This window comes from Bemisia tabaci, chromosome 9, assembly GCF_918797505.1.
Source record: "Bemisia tabaci chromosome 9, PGI_BMITA_v3".
NCBI lineage: Eukaryota > Metazoa > Arthropoda > Insecta > Hemiptera > Aleyrodidae > Bemisia > Bemisia tabaci.
Window position 1 is genome coordinate 3,670,088 of NC_092801.1, and position 20,757 is coordinate 3,690,844.

The following is a 20,757-nucleotide window of genomic DNA, read 5'->3' on the forward strand; positions in this document are numbered from 1 at the left end:
CTTGGTGCTGAAGGGATTAAGAAAAGAGGACAGGCAGAAGTTGACATTGGAAAAGTAAACGACAAAATTCATTCCGTCAGTCTCGAGAATCTTGCTGTAGCTTTAAAAAAAATCATAAGATAGAAAATTACCTAAATGAAACAATTTCTGATGGCTGCTTTCCATCTTTGATTTCAATGAGAAATTCCGATAGGAATATGTCGAACCAGGATGATCTCTGAAACAAAATAGAGAGAAGTTAATAAGCGAATAACTGCGGGAAAACCAGTGTAGAAGAATGGAAAAGAAAATAATTTATAACTTTTCATGACAATGTACATATATTGTTAGTGCAGGATAATGATAGCTAGTGACAGATGCATTGAAGATTAAACAATCAAAGCTTAGACATTCGCAAGAAAAACAACACCTAGATTGTGTTGTATGTGAGATAGCATGCTTCAGTGTTAATGCTTTTACGTCTACATATTTGGACTGCTTTTTGCAATTTGGATCTATAAATTCTGGCTCATCTGAAAAAACACTTATGTGCATAGGGAAACTAACGGCACATACGTTATTTTTAAATCGGGCCGGAATTTATAGTTCCTAATTGCAAAATGCAGTCCATTTGTTGGATGCCAAAAGAAAATTTCCAACAGAGTTGCCTTTCTTACAAGAGGACCAGCGGCAATAGCGTTATGCCTAAAATTGCTGTTGAGGCAGAAGGTAAAATTTTCAAAAAATATTAGGTATTGCAATTTTACCTGAAAATATTGACAGCTACATTGGCAGCAAATGGGAATGAAATATTGATGTGACAGTATTTCCGAAATCAAAGCAAAAGAGATCCTTGGGCAACATTTTGTAATATTAAAGAAAGCTGTGAAAATTAACGTCCAGGCCAAAAAATAGCAGCAGTGGTTTCACGAAGTTTGACGATTGTTTGAACATTTCTGGACAATAATTTTTTCCGTCTCAAAAGTAATGTCTTTTCTACACTGCTGCAACAAATCGTTAGACTGTTTAATGTAGCCTCTAGAGGCTACATCGAAATCTACTGTAGAAAATGGGTCCCGGTGAATTCTATAGATACATAGTTGATAAAATTATTAAATAAAGGGACTTGCATTTTAATCCCCGATCATTCGTTTCATATTTTCGGATTTCCTCTTCTAAAATAACGCAAACGTTTGCATTATGGGTGTGACAATTGTCTCTCTGAACTTTCACTGATTTTAATGAAGCTAAAAATAGAAAAACCAATTTTTTTAATCGGTACTTTTCAGAATCTTGCGGTCTGATGGTTGAAATTAATAGACAAAGCTATAGACAAAGGAGATATACGGAGTATGGAGTCATATCGGTTGATTTGGGTGGTTCTTATAGGGGAGAAAATGATGGACTAACTAAAGGGTCTCCAAGCAGTAGTTGCCGTAAGTTAATCTATTACCTACCTCCTTATATCTATTGCAACCACCCAAATTAACTAATAGGATCGTTCCATACTCCTTATTGCTTCTTTGTCTATCGCTTTGTCTATCAATTTCAATAATAAGTTTGCAGGTGTTCTTCACTGACTTGGTACACATGCTTAAGAGAGGTGGTGGCCGCTGATAATTTCATTCATCCTTGCGTTGGGTGAGCTCTTTGGAGACTTTTCAAGCCCAAAATCTGGAGCTTGATTCTTGAAACTATATCGTTCCCCTGTCGACGGAAATCAAACGATGGTGCCCGATCTTTCAATGTTACTTGTCGATCAGGATCATCCGACAACTTTTGGATCGAGTAGGTATCAGAAATTGGGTCGTTGCGGGTAGAATATCGAAGCTTAAAATTGGACCGAGTTTAACAGAAAGGAACCAATCCACATAAAGTTGGAACTGAGAAAAAAAGGGGTGAAGTTTTTTTTTCTCCATAAGGCTCAATGTTGAAAATAAACTTTAACCCCTCTTAACACAGAGTAATTTTTTTTTCTTGACTTTCAGTTTTTGGCGGGGAAATACCTACATATATAAGACTAGTGGAACTCAAAAACATTCTTAACTCAGTTTTTTCGAAAATGTAGGTTGGTTCCTTTCTGATGAACTCAGTCTAATTGAGGGGCTTGGAGGACAAGGCGCATAAAGGCAGTTTTTGAAAAAAATTGAGATAGTAATGATTTCAAGAAAACAAGTCATAATGCGTATTCTGCGAAAAATTCGATCCCAAATTCCAGTTTTTAAGCATCAAAAAGTCAGTTTGAACTTTCTTCCAGCCTTTAAGGATGCATGTAATTACGAAACTTCAAACACGTATTTCTCGAAATAGCAAAAAAAAAAAAAAAATAACAAACTACACTAATGTGCCTTGTCCTCTAAGCCACTAAATTGCTGCTTTGTCGATTGACAAAGCACAAATTGTAAACTTTTTTGTCGATGAGGATCATTCGAAAAGCGTTCAGTTGAGTCTTAATCGTGGCCCTAGACGGGATATTGAGGATTTAATTATTGTAAGTGAAAAGTGGAAAAATTATGTCGAAATCCTCCATTTTTATGTGATCTTTGATTCAAAATTATGAAGTATTTGCTGAAATTTGATCAAAAGCTTGTCAATCTACAAACATCGACAAATAACGCTGTAATGTAGGACTCTGACAATTAACGCCATTCCAATGCAGAAGCGTAAATGATCGTTTATCGATATTCCCCCATTTGAAGCTATGGTAAAGAATCGATTATTAAGGTGTCCGTTGCAAACACCCTGTTAATCGACCCTTTTCCATGGTTTTAAACGTCAAATCAATCGATGTGTTGCAAAGCACGCCACGTCAGTGTGTCGTTCAAGATCAGTCATCATGTCAGTTTCAATGATTTACCCTCAGGTAAAAGAAAATTTATTTTGAATTTCAGTTATCCTACTTTATACGATGACACTTCTGAGCCGAATATCGTAGGTAAATAAAGGTGTGTTGCGGCTATAATATTCATCACTGGAATTTGATAAATCTGAACCTGCAAAGTCAAGGGCTTTATTCGCCACGCACGCAATGAATCAGATGATGAGTAAACTTTTGAGTTTTTCTATTTATTTAAGTTTCTATAGGTTAAACTACTCAAGGAAAAAGTGTTTTCCTTATGAGACTGTGAAGGTTTCAAGCTCTATGGATAACGTCTTCACAAAACTAGAAGAAATTATTGGAAGAAAAAAACTTATACGTTTGAGCTTATTTAATATTTTTTACAATAAAATTGTACAAGCGGCAAAATATATACACTAGAGACTGGATACTAAATTTACTTGAGAAGCAAAATAAGAAGAGACTTTTCAGAGAGCCGATGGTTAAAATGCAAATATTCAATACGAAAAAATAATTTTTAGAGCTCAGATCGCCACGATGAACAGACTTCGAGTTTTTAACTAATCGCAAGTAATTAAGTTTGGACTAAAACCCGCTCAAAAATTATTAGAGAGTGCAACCTATTCATCAAACAGGTGTCTCTTACTTATACTATCGTATAAAAGACCAAAGGTCTAAACATTAGGAAAACGGCTTTTTAAAATAAGCCAAATCTAACGGGATACTCGACTAAAACGAGTACACAATGTAAGAAATTAATAATAAGGAAAAATATCGGGGAAAACATAAAGAACTGTCTTTTAAGGTGAAATGATTACGTACTTACTCAACTAAAAAAAAGGAAACCATACGATCCCCTTACGAACTAACGAGATTGGCTGCGGACTGATTATTGAAATTGATAGACAAAGCGATAGACATAAGAGACAGAGGGAAAATAAAGCGATCCTATAGGTTGAAATGGGTGTTTGGGATGGACAAAGGATCGAGGTAAATAGAAGACTGACTAACGTCAACCCACCAGAGACCCTGCACTTAGTCCATAATTTCCCCCTTAGTCTATGAGAAGCACCCGTTTCAACCAATGAGATTGCTCCATACTCCCTTGGTTTTCTTTGTCTATCGCTTTGTCTGTCAATTATCATCCCCCTATTTCCCTAATATTTGGTGACAAATTTTAATGAACTAGCCTGATCGATTGAAAAATAACAACATTCTCATGAGGTTATTAAGGGCGAGGTCAGAATTTTAAGCTACCTAATCTGACGTTAGACATGCAACTTTGAAACGATCACTTTTAGACATTTTTAGACAGCACAATTGACCCTTAAATAAGTTGACCAACTGGCGGTCAAGATTAAGACTACTCACGCAGACGTTCGATTGAATTTAGGGTAATAAGAGCTGAAAAAATCGCCGGGAATGAGACGGTGAGGATACTTCAGCCAGAAATTTTGAAAAATACACAGGTTGTTTTTAACATAAATGGACTATCTTGTTTGTATTAACAAATATGTTTGTTTGTAACAAAACCATTCGATATAAAACTAATAATTAAAGTTCACGGGATCGCTGACTAACTGCGCGCATGTACAATGAGTTAGAGGTACAGAAAAGTTCGGGCTGGATAAATTAGGGCAAACTTTGCAGGAGGAACCTAAAGAGGCTACAGCTCTGTTTGACCGCACCGAAAAAAAAATGAAGTTAATTTAAGATTCTGGATGTAAAAATAGTGTGCGAAAACTTATAAAATGCTGAGTTACTCGCTACAGCAGTTACTTTAGCAATGCCAAGATGTATAACAAACTACTGTTGCAGGTAATTCAGCATTTGATAAGTTCTTGCACGCTTCTTTTACACTCAGAATGTTAAATCAACTTCACTTCTTTTTCGGCGCATTCTTGTAATTTCTTAACGTTATTGGAAAGATTGAAGAGTGTCGATAAGGGCATCTTTTGGGCCCACCTTGGTTAAATTTCCTCAGCTCTACGATTTTTTGCTCATTGAGGGTTTATATTTTACAGAACGCATCATGACTTGGAGCCATCCGTGAAGAGATGGAGAGATGTCAGCACCCGGAGGATCTCTACCATGACAGATTCCTGTGGCGAGTAGGCGTCGCAGAGAGTTCTAGCGCGCCGTAAAAGCGGCTTACACACACATCATGACCTGGTCTTTTTCGGTCTCTTTTTAGGTGCAATACTGATCTAAACATGGGTTAGAAGACCGGTTTTGGCGAAAAAGCCGCATTTTCCAGCAATTGACCGCAAACCCGCAAAACTCGCATTTTTCGCCAAAATTCGTTGCTTGGCTGACGTAAGGGCGTAACTACAATTTGAGATGAGCCCGAGAAAGCACTGAGTTATAAGGACAAAAGGGTTCATCGTCGAGTGCAGTTACGCCCTCATGTCAGGAAGGCGACGAATTGGCCCTTAAACCCATGTTTGGGCCAGTATTAGACCTGGAAAGGACTCGAACTTGACCGAGTCATGATGCACTCCGTCCTATCTCAAGTAGCAAGAAGGAATAAAAAGGAATTTGATCGAAGAATGTATCGCGATTATATCGACGTCGATTTATTGCAATATTATCGGATAAAAATTCGAAATTTCATCGCTGAAATTTACAATAAAACCGCGATTTTATCGACGGCGATTCATCGAATTATTATCGAACCAAAAATTATGATGAACAGGGTTGCCACAGAATTTAGAGAACGAAATTCTCTGACATTTCCCGTACACATTTTGTTGGAATTCCCTGACGATTGAAGATGTGACGGATGGTTAAGAGGACATAATTGAAAATAGTTCTCAGGCAAAATTTGTTGTTCGAAATCTCAAACCCATTCTAGAAAGCAAATGAAAGTGATTTAACATTTTCCCTGACATTTTCGTCATTTTCCCTGACATTTCTCGGTTTTCCCTGACTTTTTAAAATTCCCTGACACTTCCCGGTTTTCCCTGACTGTGGCAACCCTGGATGAATTGAAAAAAAAAATCGATTTCATAGAACGCAATTTTATAGGGATAAAATTGCGACAAGATTGAGGATAATCGCTCAGATATTGATGATCCTAGCGATTTCATCGCCGATAAATCGTAGAAGAATGGCAACTTAATTAAAAAATACCGCAATTTTTCCGTAGAAAAATGCAACTTGGCATGCACATTCAACGAACGTGGGCCCAAAAACGACCCTATTCGACACCCCTCCTTTCCGCTAAACTCATTGGTCAAATTTCCGGATTGGCAAGAGTTGATGGCTGTATCTCAAAACCCACTCGGAACTTAGAAACAAAGTATCTGCTTCCCTGGAATGTATTAAGTAGTGCTACAATTTGCTTACGACTGACTAAATTTTTGCGCCGCGTGAAATTGTTTAAAAGCATGACACGTTCAATGTAGCTCAGTTATTTTGACGTATTTCTGTCAAACGGAACTAAGCGCCATACGGGGAGAAAGGTAGAGGGGGGGGAGGGGGGGGCTTGGATTGGCGGCGGAAACGGGCGTCGGGCTCGTCCCGTCCTGTACTCGCAATGCTTTTCCATGGCGCTTAGTTCCGTTTGACAGAACGCGCTATCCGGCTTTCTAAAATCCTCAAAAGGAACTCAAATTGGCGCTTAGTTCCGTTCAACAGAAATACGTCCATTTAACAAATGATAATTTTAAATCAGATAAGATCTTACAATAAACAAAAACTACTTTAGACAATGACTAGAGGTATCCTGCATGCTCGTAGCAGACTTTTCAAATCCGCGAAAGACAAATAGGAGAGGATTCTTTCTTTGACGTCATAGGGCAACGTCCGGAAACAGCTGAGAAACAAATGGCATGCTCTGGTGCACTGCCTCATTAGCTCCTTCTGGAGATTGCCTTTCAAGAACTGACAATCTATAATCCCGGCGTAGATCGGAAACTCTGCTCTGTAGCCTCTGTTCTTTAAAATGCAAGCAATGCTATCGTTTCTCAAGAATCCAGCGACCTTCCTCGAGTCTTTGGTCAGCACGTCGTGCAGCATTATCGTAGTGTCACCTATATTCTCATTTCTCAGTCTCAGAAGCTCTTCCTCGCAATCCCTCGCAAATTCGTCGAGACTCTTATCTTTGCAGTACCAGATGGGTTGCGGCAAGTCTCTGCGGAGGGCAGCCCTTAGAGCTCTGACTTTCACGACATGCTGCGCAAATACATCGCCAGCTTTCACGAAATGAACCAACTTCAAGCCTAGGTAGACTAGGTGCCTCGTCGCGTCGAACAATTCGCACAGTCGAGCCTCGTCGAAGAGCTCGCTCTCCACGAAACAAAACTCGAGGATGGTCTTGAAAACATCGGTGCTCGAGAACACGGCCAAGTCGAACACGACCGGTTTCGACCTGAGGATGAAGTCGAGGCGAGCTCCGAACCTCAACAGAAGTTCAACCACTGACCGTTCCACGTTGGTGTCGTGAGGTTCCTCGCCGCTGGTGGTGATCGTCCAACTCTTCGTCCCTTCGACCGCGGCTGCGTACAGAGGAGTCTTGTGGTCGACATCTTTGGAGTCGGTGTCCGCGCCCAGTTTCAGCAGCGATTCCGTCACGTCGAAGTGACCTCCGATAACGGCGTAGAAAAGGGGCGTCCTTCTTTTGTAGCACGTCGCATTGACGTCCGCGCCGTTCTTCAACAGGACGTTAGCGATGTCGGCGGAACCCAGGCGGGCGACCACGTGCAGCGGCGTCATGCCACCCTCGGCCCTGCAATCGACGTTAGCGTCCGACGCGAGCAACTGCTCTATCACCTCTTTGAAGCCCTTCTCTGCCGCAAGCCACAGAGCCGTCCTCCCTCTGGAGCACCGAGCGTTCACGTCCGTGTCGTTCCGGAGCAGGATCTCGACCAGCTCCGAGTTACCTTTCGTGCACGCTACGTGAAGAGGAGTCAGGCCGAACCGGTCTCTGCTGTTACTGCTGGCGCCGAACCGTGACAGAACTTCTGCGACTCTTGCGTGGCCGTTGGTCACAGCGTAAAACATTGCACTCCGACACTTCTCGCAAACGACATTGACGTCGGCGCCACTGTCGAGGAGAGCTTCCACGACTCCAGGGTGGCCGTTCTCGGACGAGGCTAGGAGTGGAGTCAGGCCGAAGATATCTTTCACGTCGACCTTGGCGCCGGAGCGAAGAAGCAGCTTCAGATTCTCTAAACGCCCCTTCGTCGCCGCGGCGAATATTGGGGTCCTATTCAGATAGTAACAATTAGATTCGATGCACGCGCCATTCTCCAACAATAACCCCACCATTTCCTCCGCGGCGTGCTCGACGGCCACGTGTAGAAGAGACCTGATCTCGCCGTGTCTCTCGTGATCGTTTAAATTAACATCGTGCTCCAGGAATTTCAAGACGATGGGGATGCAGTTCAGACGAACCGCTCCACGGAGCATAGCGAAGTTGCTGATGTCGTCCGAGCTTATACTGAACCCATAATCAAAAAGTCTCGCGACTATATCACTGTACACCGGCCGAGTCTCGTTCAACGCGAGGCGGAAGGCGTCGTAATTGCTCTTGTTCCTCACGTCCGGGCCGTGTTTCAGGAGTTGCTCGACCGAGCCCAGGCAGCCTCTCTCGATGGCGAGTTGCAGGACGGTCTGGCCGGTGTGAGAATGGGCGTCTACATCGGAGCCACTCGCCAACAGGAGCCGCGCGACATCCACATGGTCTTTGGCCACCGCCAATTGGAGCGGCGTGGCATTCTTCAACTGCGAGTTAGCGGTGAGCTTAGCGTGGACGTTGGAACCGCTCCGCAGAAGTCGTTCGGTCATCCGGACGAAGCCCTTATCGGCGGCGATATGAAGAGGTGTCCACCCGTCTCTCTTCGCGGCGTTGACATCGGCACCGACCCTGACAAGCGACGTCAACAGGGACTCGTGACACTGCTCCACGACCAGATGCAAGAAAGTCCCCCCTTCGGGTCGCCGATAGGAAACGTCGTTGCCGTTGGCCAGGAGTTGCTCCAGGAATTTCCCGTTTTCCTCGTCTATCGCTAGACGGGCGTTCGACAAGTCAAGCTTCGCCTGAGGGTGGACGATGATCTTCCTCGGGAAGAGGAGTTTGGCGAGTCTTCTGTTACCGGTATGGACGGCAACATGGAGGTACCCCAACGACTTGGTGTCGGAGCCGTAGGTCTCCCCATCCTCGTCCAACAGGAGTTCGAGTAACTCTACTCGGTTGTTCTTGGCTCCTGCGCACAGAGAAGGGTACTCGCTGTCCGGGTCGACGACCGAGACTCCATTCTGGGAGAAGAGGGCCAGCACCTCCGGATGGTCGCGTTTGACCGTGTGGGGGAGCAGAGCGAACGCTTCCACTTTTTCTGGGCTCGGAAAACTACTGCAAGGTCTGCTTTTACCTTTCGGATTTCCCGCATGCAGAACGAATACTAAACACTGCGTTCGTTGCGGTGCCGACATTTCATCCGCTGAAACAAAAACACCAAAGCGCCACTGTAAACTTCATTTTTTCCACATATTCATGATTCAGCTGAGGCTGATTGTGAAATTAAACACACACACACTTGAAAAAACAAATTCGATAGGAGGAGATTCGATGGCCAAGAGGAAGAGCGGACCCGGTATATTTTCATCCGATACATCCTTTCCAGTTTGAAAAACATGTTCATTAAATGCATAGGAAGGGTTACTTTAGAACATCAGGATGTCTAATAAGACAGGCTGGCCAAAAACCAGTAGTACGAGTATAGTAATTTTTCGATACTTTCCCAAGAGATTCGGTGCCTTCTAAGCAGAGAAATTCAGTACTTTTTCAGTACCTTCATTTGAATTTTCGACATTAGGGACATAAAATTCCCTTAGTGGCTTGAAGATCAACTGACAGCACAATCGCGATCTTGCAGGCAAACACTACTCTATGAATCAACGCGTAGGGAATTGCATACTTTCAAGGCGTTATTAAAAACTCGCGTAGTATTCGGGAAAAATTCCGGACCTCCTCGGAGGACTTCCGCACTTCTTTAGTACTTCCGGACCTCCCTTAAAAAATCAGTACTATTTCCGGAACTACTAGACACCCTGAACATAGGTGCTTACGCAATTTCTCGACAAAGGCATTTACAAATTACACGTCTGGGCAGGGATGAAAACATATCCGTTTTGAGGTTTTTAGCGCGAAGGTTATTTCTTACGGACGGTCACAAATCATAAGTCATAATATTGCACCGAAATAAAATAAAAAATGCAGCTAGATACTAAATTGGTGAGAGCTTAAACTGATGTTGAAAACATAATTCAGTCGTTATTACGTTTCATTAGTACAAAGACTTAGTCTACTCATAATGATCTGACCGGAATATTAAAACTCTCTGCCGTTTTTCGAAAATAGAGGTGATTTACAGATTAAATCTGCATCTACTTGATCTAGGCTTAGAATAAAATGAATGACATACAACAACCAAAATGATGAAATGCATGCAATAAATTAGTCACTTTAAATTACACTACGTACAGTAAATTCAAATTTTTCGCCTGCAAAAGAACCAAAATTAAAGAAGATCAAGCAGGCCATCAAATGCAAACTTATCATTTGACAAATCATTGTTGCGATCTCTAACAAAAAATTCCTTCGTGTTCTAATGTATGGTGTTAGTCGTCTAGAAAATTTTAACACGTCACGGTCGAGAGAATTCGATGATTCCCTCACGAAAGAACGTAACTTCATCCCAATGTTGTTAAGTTTCCCCTCGCAAATTATACAAACATATATAAATAATATAAATTAGGAAAGTCTTGGACATTTTAAACTGAAAATTCCACTGATTTTCCCTGAGATTTCATGCAAATATCAGACAATTTTTGGATAAAAATTGCACACGTACATTGGTGTTAGATAACTTAATTGTTTCAGTCAACTTGGCGAGCTTGGAATGGAGTTACGTGCTTTCGTCCAGGAGACGACGTATTAAACGGACGTATTTCTGTCAAACGGAACTATGTGCATTAAGACATGAGCCCTGAGACCCATAAGAATATATACATGAGAGGGTTCACGTCATAATGCACATAGTTCCGTTTGACATAAATACGTCCAAATCATCGGTACGGGCACTGAAATTAGTTCAACGAGCTATTCGATATGGGTAGACTTCCATATTTTAGCGAGCCGCAAGTTTTAACGACGAACAACGTGAACGTCAATACCTCAATTCTGGGCTGAATTTGGAATTTGGAATTTTATGTTGTGCGTATTGTGAAATTTTGATGAGGAAACACGATTCGAAGTGCTTAATTTGTTATACAGTATAATGGTCCGTTATTACGAGAACGATCATGTTTTAAAACACTACTGTCAGAATGCATAATATTTCACCTTCAATATAAGCACAGTATAACACGAAGGAGACTTCAACGCAGGGCAAAGAAAATAAACTTCAATAGGTTTTACAATGATTTGAATCCATCCTGTTACTGGCTCATTTTGGAAACAGCTTCCGTGCCATTAGTTTCCTGAAGCAGGTAGTACTTTTGTGGATTAATCAGGAATTAATAGCAGTTACTAATTGCAAAATGCAGTTGAGTCCTACCTCCGGGGATTATCACGAACATTGATGGATCACCGCAGAATCGTGTTTTGGTGGGTATTTCTTGGTAAGTTCAGCGATTGGAAACCATTACTTCTGAATAATTATTTGTATAAAGGCACAGGCACTCGTATAGATAGGGAAGTTAAGGGCACGTATTTCGTCGCTATAAAATGAACTAGAGATTGTGCTTCCTTATGGGTCGAGTTGAGCTTGTCACAGAATCGCGTTTAGATAAGACACGCTCACCTACACTGCCGTGCTAAGGAAGAACGCCGTATGAACATTCGAGAGTTGCCAAATTAAAATGCCGATTTAAAATGTCTTTTTAAGGAAAGTTATGCGTTTTTTTGCGTGACATTTTCAGATATTATAGATTGAATTGTAAAAAAAAATTGTCTGAAAGATTTGAAAAAAAAATGTGCAACATTTTTCCAGAAAAATTAAGTTTCGTTGAGGGAAATATGACAACGTCTGAAGGCTCATTCGGCGTTCTTCCTTAGCATGGCAGTATAGAGAGTAGCGAACAATAGTAAAGTATCTGTCATGACGGCTAGTGCCCGAGTCCAGTCTTCATGGGAGGTATCCAGGGCCGGATTTAGGGGGTGGCCACATGGGCCGCGGCCCATGACGGAAAATTTAGGGGGCGGCAAATATTTTAATTTTTTTAAAAGTGGGTATGAAAAAATCGGATTCAGAAAAAGAGGTAAAAACGAAAAAAGGCGACAAAATCTCTCATTTCCTGAGAGTATGGTGATTTCTAATTTTGTTGTCTTTCGGTGATACAAGAGACAGCACCATTAATTAGTCGAGTTAAGGGAGAAACCAAACACGCAATTTGGCCTAGAACGGCGCGGTGTAGAGAGCAATGAATACGAGGACATGAGATGAAAAGGAGAAGCCGTTGGCGCGGCGATGAGCATTCAGCACATATTAGCGCCTACAAGACTGCATGAACACTCCACGCATTGCGTCAAACACAGTGCGATCAGCAGCGGTCGGCGTGAAACTCATAGCGCCTACAAGGCTACGAATACTTCATGCATTGCGCCAAACACAGTGCAGTCAGCGCGGCGCGGTGGCAGAAGTGAAAATATAAAACCACATTTAGGTTTGTTCTTTCAAAAATTTTTCGTTCATTTCTTATGAATACGAGAGGCCTTGTTCACACAGAGAAAGGTTTACGGAACTTGACTTTCGCGCAAAGTTCCGTGAACTTTCGCTAAAAGTGTTGACAGGGCTTTCACAAAAAATGTGTCCAACGCGAGCAAACGCGTCTCATGAGCCCCTCCCCCTCCGGGACGTTCACTTGATGGTTTTAATTGCTGTTTCGAAACGAATGAGAAGGAGGCGGCAAAATACAGGCGGCCGATGGGCGGCAGGAGGGTAAATCCGGCACCGGAGGTATCACCCTTTGAACCGAGAGAATAACACTATGGATGACGTCATCTGCCGCGGTAAAACTCCATGGTTTCTTCCGTCTTACTCACACCAGTAAGTGATACGTACATTTAGACTGGTGGCGAAGCGTCATTGATCGAGCATCGATATTTCTCCCATTTCGAAGCCGTGGTAAAGAATTGATTATTAAAGTGCTCGTTTCGAACACCCTGTCCATCAATCCTTTTCCTTCGTGTTTTTCGATGGGTGAAATATTGGACGTAGAAATTTGGCGCTTGGACAGATCCTATTTATTTTTGCTGATCTGTGTGCGTAAACCATTAAAACACGATAATGCGGTGCTATGGGAAGACAAAATTAATGAAATTGAAAATTATGAAAAAATATTTTCAGAAATTTCAGAAGATTATGAAACATAAGAAATTTGCAATTGGGAATTAGACGACAAAGATCAAGGTTTCCAGCATTCAAGTGCGGGTTGCATACTTTGTCACTAAGAAGTACGTTTCAAAAATGTCTTAAGTTTCAGTGGCCCGTGTTTCCCGATATAATCCACGGAAATTTCCGATGTGAAACATCTTCCTCACGTTTAATGTCAGCCTCATCAATGCAACTGACCCACTGCAATACGCAGTCAGAGTATTATCTTCACTCATACGCTAGGTCTAGACGTCTAATACATCGCGAAGAATGACCATTGGGTTGGCCAAATATATTTAACCAAACACCAAAAAAAAACACCAAAAATAAAATATGAAACACCAATATCTTTGTGGTTAGTCGAAAAAGCTCAAACTTTCATAATTATTAATAGTTAAATAAATATAAACTAAACTGCAATTTTAGAATTGATTAACCCCCCCATATCTTAATAAATAAAGTGCCTGATAAAAGGGTTAAATTGTAAATTTAATTATAAGTTTATTCTTCTTTATTAAAATTTAAATTAGCAAATTTAATTATAATTTTGAAAATTATTAGTTTTAACACCATATATTATTATATTGACGGCGAAATTGAAGAAACGTGTACCTCTGTTTACGACACCGCATACTTCCTGTTACAAATTATTTTTTAAATGGAAAAATATTCAACGCTATGACTTGAAAATGTCTCCCATTTTTGTTTTTCGTTTGAAGGATATTCTGTAAAAATTTCGAGCGATGAATCTGGTTCGGTCTTCTTTGGTGAAATAAAATGAGAGCGGAAATTTTGAAACACCGCAAACGATGATTTCCGCTTTTGTGTAATTTCACCGTCGATGTATTGGTTTTCCGAATCTAAATCTCATTAAGTTTGTTGAGTGCATCGTTGACCTGCGGGCCGATTATTGAAACTGATAGACAAAGCGATAGACAAAGAAGACATAGGGAGTATAGAGAAATCCTATTGGTTGACATGGTTGGTTCTTATAGACTAAGGAAGAAAATGATAGACTAACTGTCAGGTCTTTGGTGGGTTGCCGTTAGTTAGTCCATTACCTACCTCCTATGTCCATTGCCACCACCCGCTTCCACCAATAGGATCCCTTCAAATCCCTTTTGTCGTCTTTGTTGGATCCCTTCAAATCCCTTTTGTCGTCTTTGTTGGATCCCTTCAAATCCCTTTTGTCGTCTTTGTCTATAGCTTTGTCTATCAGTTTCAATAATCGGCCTGCAGGGCGACACGAACATAGTAAAATATCAGATGAATTTCACTATCTTAAACTCATTGATCAGTGATTAATAAAATTCGAATTGACGTATTTTTAAAATGAAACTTAAGCAAACGAATTATGCGCATAGGGAATTGATTTTTCGATAGCTATTTCGTTAATATAGTCAAAGGACAAATAATTATTTTACCAAGACGACGAATGGAGGATTTAATACATTTGACTGCTTTTCAAACAGTTCTATTACAAAAAATAAAGTAATCTAGGATTATTTTTTTTTTGAGAGGTGTCTTTCAGATGAAAAACAAGCGGGAAAGTTCTAATACTGTCGTATTAGAAAAGCGCTCAGGTGTTAGTAAATGTATTTAATGAAGAAAGGACGTATAAACTCCGTCGACTTGGCTGGGAAATGGAAATAAAACATCAGCTGATAGCAAACAAAGGTTACCAAGGAAACCGTAAACGCGTATTTTCGTTTCCCGAAAATGATAGCCACCGTTGAGCTCATCAGGCGCGTTTTTTTTAGGCTTCATTTAAGTTCAACGATCAATTTCGATAAGAATTCCTCTACCGCTAAGGAATTTTCTTATAGACAAACGATCGAAACTACCTGCGCATTACGTTAAAAGCATAAAATACAGTTTTTACAGCTTTATTTATTTTAAAAATGGACCCCCCAAAAAGCCTACTTATCGATGAGCTGGTGCGCCATTTAAACGAATTAGCACTAGTATACTAGTACTCTAGAGGCAAGTCGAAATCAAAAAGCGCTGCCTATCGGCTGAGCGCTTAACAAACGTGGAGGGAACCATGAGAAACAATAATAAGGTCGATGGCGTCATCCTAAGCGTTCTTCGCGGAGCGACATAGCTGACATTATTAAAGACGTGCGAGCGTGGTTTTTCGGAAAATCCGAGTTTAAATTTTAATCATCAGGTCTGCTTTCAAATACATAAGGCTCTGAAAAATCTGTAATTTTCGACTGTTCTCACATGTTTACTCAGCATAATTAAGATAGGAAAAAATTATGCTAACCCATAAATATCTGCAGAAGACAGTGTATTAGCTTCCTTGTTTGGGGTGCATAATTTCCCAAACATTTTGAAGAACATTAATATAATAAAGACCGCTAAATTTACCGATTTTTGCTCTCTTTTTTATTTCCTCTCTCGATACCATGGTTAATCACAGTTCATAACCAATATTGATTTAAAACTTGACGTGGGTATGTCATTTGTTTTTTTCCTTTCCCCCTTCTCCCCTCTTCCTCAATGGAGATCTTGTGATGCAATAATGGTTAGTCTTTTTTTGTTGCAAGTCGTAGTATTATTACATAATTAATTATATAAATGTCCCATTGGACTGATAAATCAAATATTTGCCGGGTGAAGGGCAATGAATCACTGAGAATCTAAATTTTGATTGCGAGTGAAAAAGAGACACGAAATCAATTGAAAAATAACGTCATTTTATTAGAATAATCAAAAAGAATGAGAGATGAACACATAGGAAAGAGAAGTAAACGAAAATGTGTTAAATATACAAAGTTTATAGTTAAGTAAATGGAATGGTTTTGCGGTTTCCAACTCGTGGGACAGTTCTGGGCAAGGAATCGTTTAAAAGTAGGTTTCAAAGTATACATGGCCACTATCTACTTACTTTTATCCAATAAAAATACTGTTTTTCCTTGATAGTTTTACTTTTAAAAAATAGACTGACTAATAGCAGTTAAAGCTACTTAAAGTAAGAGAACTGAATCATTATTCGTTATACATGAAAACTTTAAAGTAAAAACATGTAATTTCCCTTGTTTTCGACATTTTAATGCATTTAATTTGTGATGTAGGGAGCGTTAATTCTTCGTCTCATTTTTTAGACAAAACTCCGACAATCATTGATGAAAAATAACTCGGCGGAAAAGGAGAGACATTGCAATACTAACAGCACTTGAATTTATTCATGAAACAGGTCAGATTATGGCACAAAAGTAAGTAACGTACTGATTACGTTTTTCCTGAGCTGGCTAATTTAAGAACAAATTGGATTGCACTTTGCAAAAAGGAACCAGAAGCACTGCAGTGATGCTAAGATTATGCAACTTCATCCTTTATAATAAAATTACAGAAGTCATGAAAAAATATGAAATTTGCATGGTAATTTTTGTTTTATATTGTGTGTTAGGTGTTGCTGTGTATTTTAATTTGTGTATTTACAGTTTTTAGCGAGTAAAAAAGAAACAGTTAATGTATAATCAGGCTTTTCTCCCAGGAAAAAGAAGTTGCACAATCTTAGGAACATTGCAATGCTCTCGGTTCCTTTTTGCAAAATGCAATCCAATTAATCCTAAAAATATAGAAAAGTACCGATGAGATATGATTAGAAATATTATACGGCAGTTCTGAAGAATGAATGGAAATGTCTTTGTTTCTTTTTGTAGACGAATGTTGATCGCCGAAAGCGAGGTGACAGCGGAAATGACCCTCGAAAAGTTATAAGATGAATTCTAAGGGGCAAACGAGAGAGAAATAAGAGAATAGTAAGTGAACGCAAGCGCGAATAAAACACCTCAGTGTTCGTGATAAGCAGCTATCATGTCATGAACTTGAAACCTGCTTCGAACAAAAAATTGCCTCTTTAAGTTGTGTGTGTTGTGTCGTTGTGCGCAACTGACCCATTACATTTTTCATAGGATAAAAGCCTGTTGAAATTTCGGTGGGATTAAACTGATGGAATAAGTATATATTTAAGGGTGGAGAAACACAAGGATAATGACAAGTTAATGCTGATGAATACATATGAACAGCGCATAATTTATTCTAGGCATAGCAGTGCACCTTGCAACCACATGGTCAAATGCCTGCTCGTGCAGTGAATTATTGTTTCTTTTCCACTTAATGGCCTAGTTTTATTGCTAGCTGCTTCCATTATAATACAAAAAATTAACGTAAAAGACTAAAAATAATAACGGAATACAATAAAAGAAAGCGATTAGCAGAATGAAAACTGACAACATGAAAAAAATACAAATACTGTTGCTATTTCAAAGTAGTGTAGCTTTCATTAACATACCGAATGCTTACCTAATCGAATGGGGGGGGGGGGGGGGAAAGGCATGATTTTTAGTTTTTGAGTGAGAACAATGAGTATCCAATTAAGGCACTTTTGGATAGAACTTACACGAAAACTACGATTGCTGCTTATACAAAATATGTATCACAATAATTATTGTGAGAAGTAAAATTAATATTGTCTGTGGAGATGTTTCTCTGCAGATATATTTGTATGAACGTTCGGCAGTAAATAAGATAATTTTTAGGACATTAAATACATAAACTTAACTCTAAACCATGGCAACTACAAAAAGAACCTTGCTTCAAAACAGAAATATATTCCTACTTTCCTGTAGTTGACATAAAGGTGTTATGATTGAGAAAATTCCGTAGTGAGGAAGGCTAGATTGAAGTCTTCACAAAATTTAGATACAAATACTAAGAAAGAGAAAGAAACTTGTGAAACTTAAAATTGAAGTCCTTTCCGATAGGACATTCTTTGATCATGACTGAGACACTGACCCTTTTTTCAAAAATTTCAGTTAAGGTTGTCAAGTGCCATTACGCTGCGTCAGTAGTAACAAGGCAATAAGTTCTGAAGAAAACTAAAGACAGAGTCCTAAAGGTCCTCAAGATTCCTACAGACTTTCTGGTGGGTGATCCCCTTCATGGGGCTGATACGACAGCAAGATTGAAAGAAAATTAGCTTGACCAAGTCAACCTAACGTCCTGTGTTGGATATCGACCGAAGCATGAAGTTCCTGTGGCTGAACTTATACATTTGATTGTTAATTTGCAACATACTGGTAGTAGCACTCAATTATCTTATGATAGATGGGTATGTAGCCTAAGCGCTATAAAATGAGAAAGAATTGCCTGACATACAAAAGCTACTTTATTCAATTATAGTTTTTGCCATCGCCAGGTCCTTTCGAGTCAGAAAAATATATCCAAATGAATTTTTAAATTAATGATAACAACTTTGGTAGAAACATTCTTGACTGGGTAGGCATGTAAATATAGATATTTCATATACAATCCTACCTAGTCAAAAAAGTGCCAACCAAAGTTGGTATTATTAATTGAAAAATGTACTTAAATACAGTTTTCCGACTCTAGAGGTCCCGACGACGGGGATTGTGCCGAATAGCTTCGACCAAAAATTACAATTGAATGAAGATGTTTTTATGTAAGTTAATTCTTGCACAATTTTAAACACTGTAGCTACATCCCCACCGCTATCAATCACACTTGATTGAATTCAAAAAAGACGTTCGGATACGCGAACCGAAATGTTTCGTCGATATTGAACATCAAACGTCCGGTCAGACAACCGTTTCGGAACAACTAACACAAAATAAGCTTCTTTTCTTCGAGAGTAATACAACTAAAGACTACTAAAACGCTGTTAGCACAGAAAAATTGATTAAAAAAAGAGATGAAAAAACATGATTAGAAATTAGAAACTTAAGATGAAGTCACGAGGGAGAAGAACATTAAAGTCCTCGAATTGACAAGATTTTTAGGATAGACCTTGCGCAAAAAAGAAGAGGGGAAAAAGTATAAAGGCAGCCTCAAAAATAAAGAATGACCCATCTCAAAGGTTAGGAACAGTCTTTTAGAACACAAAAAACAAAACAAACAAATTGCGAGGTAGAAGAACGATGACTGAACATCTCTCCAGCGAGAGCTTGGTAACTACTTGAAGTTTCAACGCGCTTGAACAGCACAGCAAGCGGTCTTGAAAACCAGCAGGTCTTGAGCGCTCAAATAACTGAAGATAATTTCGACGACTTCGATCGGAATACCTCTGTTGTGTTTGAACAAGCGACCAGAGACTAACAAGGCCCCGTCGATGAGCTCTCGCCTTTGACAAGCTTTCTGGTGCTGGTATCTAAGGATCCTCCCATATCTTGGACCTCTTTCCCTTCCCATTGGCCAGTCCAAATCCTCATTGAGCCACCTGGGAGAGTCGGGTGGGTTCGCGAAATCTTTGTTCCGGGCGAAAGCGGCCAGACAGTGCACACTTTTCGTGAAAACATCGTGGAGGGTCCACGGACTCCCGCCAACATACGTTTCCTTCATCTTATTCAGTTCATCCATGCAGCTTTCAACTCCATCGCGCTGAAACTTGCGATCCAGGAACTTTGGAATCGGATTATCGTAACTATCACCGAAGATGGGAGAGTATTTTTCGTTTATACGATTTATTACGCCTTGCCATCCGCTGTCGTTCATCTGTTCAGGTTTTACATCCGCAATTTCCATTTTGCACACGAAATCGAGCAAGCAGTTACGGTGACCTTTGCTTTTCCGCACAATATTCGCGAAACCCCTCGCAAAGTACGGCAACGTGATAATCGTCATTATGTATCTAAAATTATACTCGAGGAGGTACTCGAGGATTTTTCCATCAGTAGCAAGACTCAGAGCAGATATGTCAGGCGATTCGGGCCAAACTGGTAGCGCTCCAAACTCAGTGAGAACTTTAACCACGTCAAGATGACCGTTAAGAGCGGCAGAAAGCAGCGGCGTGTTTACACATCTGTCCGCAGTAAAGACGTTAGCACCGTACTGGATTAAAATCCTTACTGTATCCACATCTCCATTTGTAGCTGCATCCCACAAAATATCGTAAAGATGGTCCTGATCGTTAACTCGAGCCCCAAATTGACACAGTGCCTCGACAACTTTTGGCAATCTCTTCATAACGGCATAAAGGATTGGGGATTCTTTGTTAGGGTCGGCACCGTGGCACAAGAACAATTTCGTAATTTTCAGCACTTGTTCCGAAGAGTTTTTCGACCAAATTCCTTCAATCATCGGTGTTCTATCCGTAGATGTTTCCAGCACGTCTAAATCTGAGCTGTTTTTGAGAAAAACCTCCAGCATTTCAGCATCACCGAGGTTCGCAGTTTCGTGTAACGCAGTGCGACCTGTCTTGTCCGCGACATCACCCCGAGCTCCGAACTGACAAAGGACTCCAACAACCTTCTTCAAGCCCAGCCGCAAAGCACGAACGACGGGCGCTCGGTCGTTGGGGTCGGCCCCGCTTTCGAGGAGCAGCGTCGCCATTTCCGGCATATCGTAGAGGTAAATCGCGCTCAAGACCGTCTTTCCTTTGCTGTCGTGGGCGGTGAGCCGGGCGCCGGCTTGGATGAGGGCAGCAGCCAGGTCGAGACGATTCGCCAGAGCGGCCGAGAACAACGGGGTCCGACCGAGGGAGCACTCTGCGTTCGGGTCGGCCCCGCGGCGCAGGAGTAACCGGAGCGCGTC

The 20,757-nt window shown here is 40.6% G+C and overlaps 1 protein-coding gene across 1 annotated transcript in view; it reads right to left on the minus strand.

Moving 5' to 3' along the window:
- Nucleotides 1–20,757, minus strand: part of mv (lysosomal-trafficking regulator mauve) — a 94,920-nt gene that overhangs the window by 53,010 nt on the left and 21,153 nt on the right. Inside the window, exon 2 of the mRNA XM_019061635.2 lies at nt 132–217. Within this exon, the coding sequence (XP_018917180.2) occupies nt 132–217 (86 nt within the window). The remainder of the gene's footprint in view (nt 1–131; nt 218–20,757) is intronic.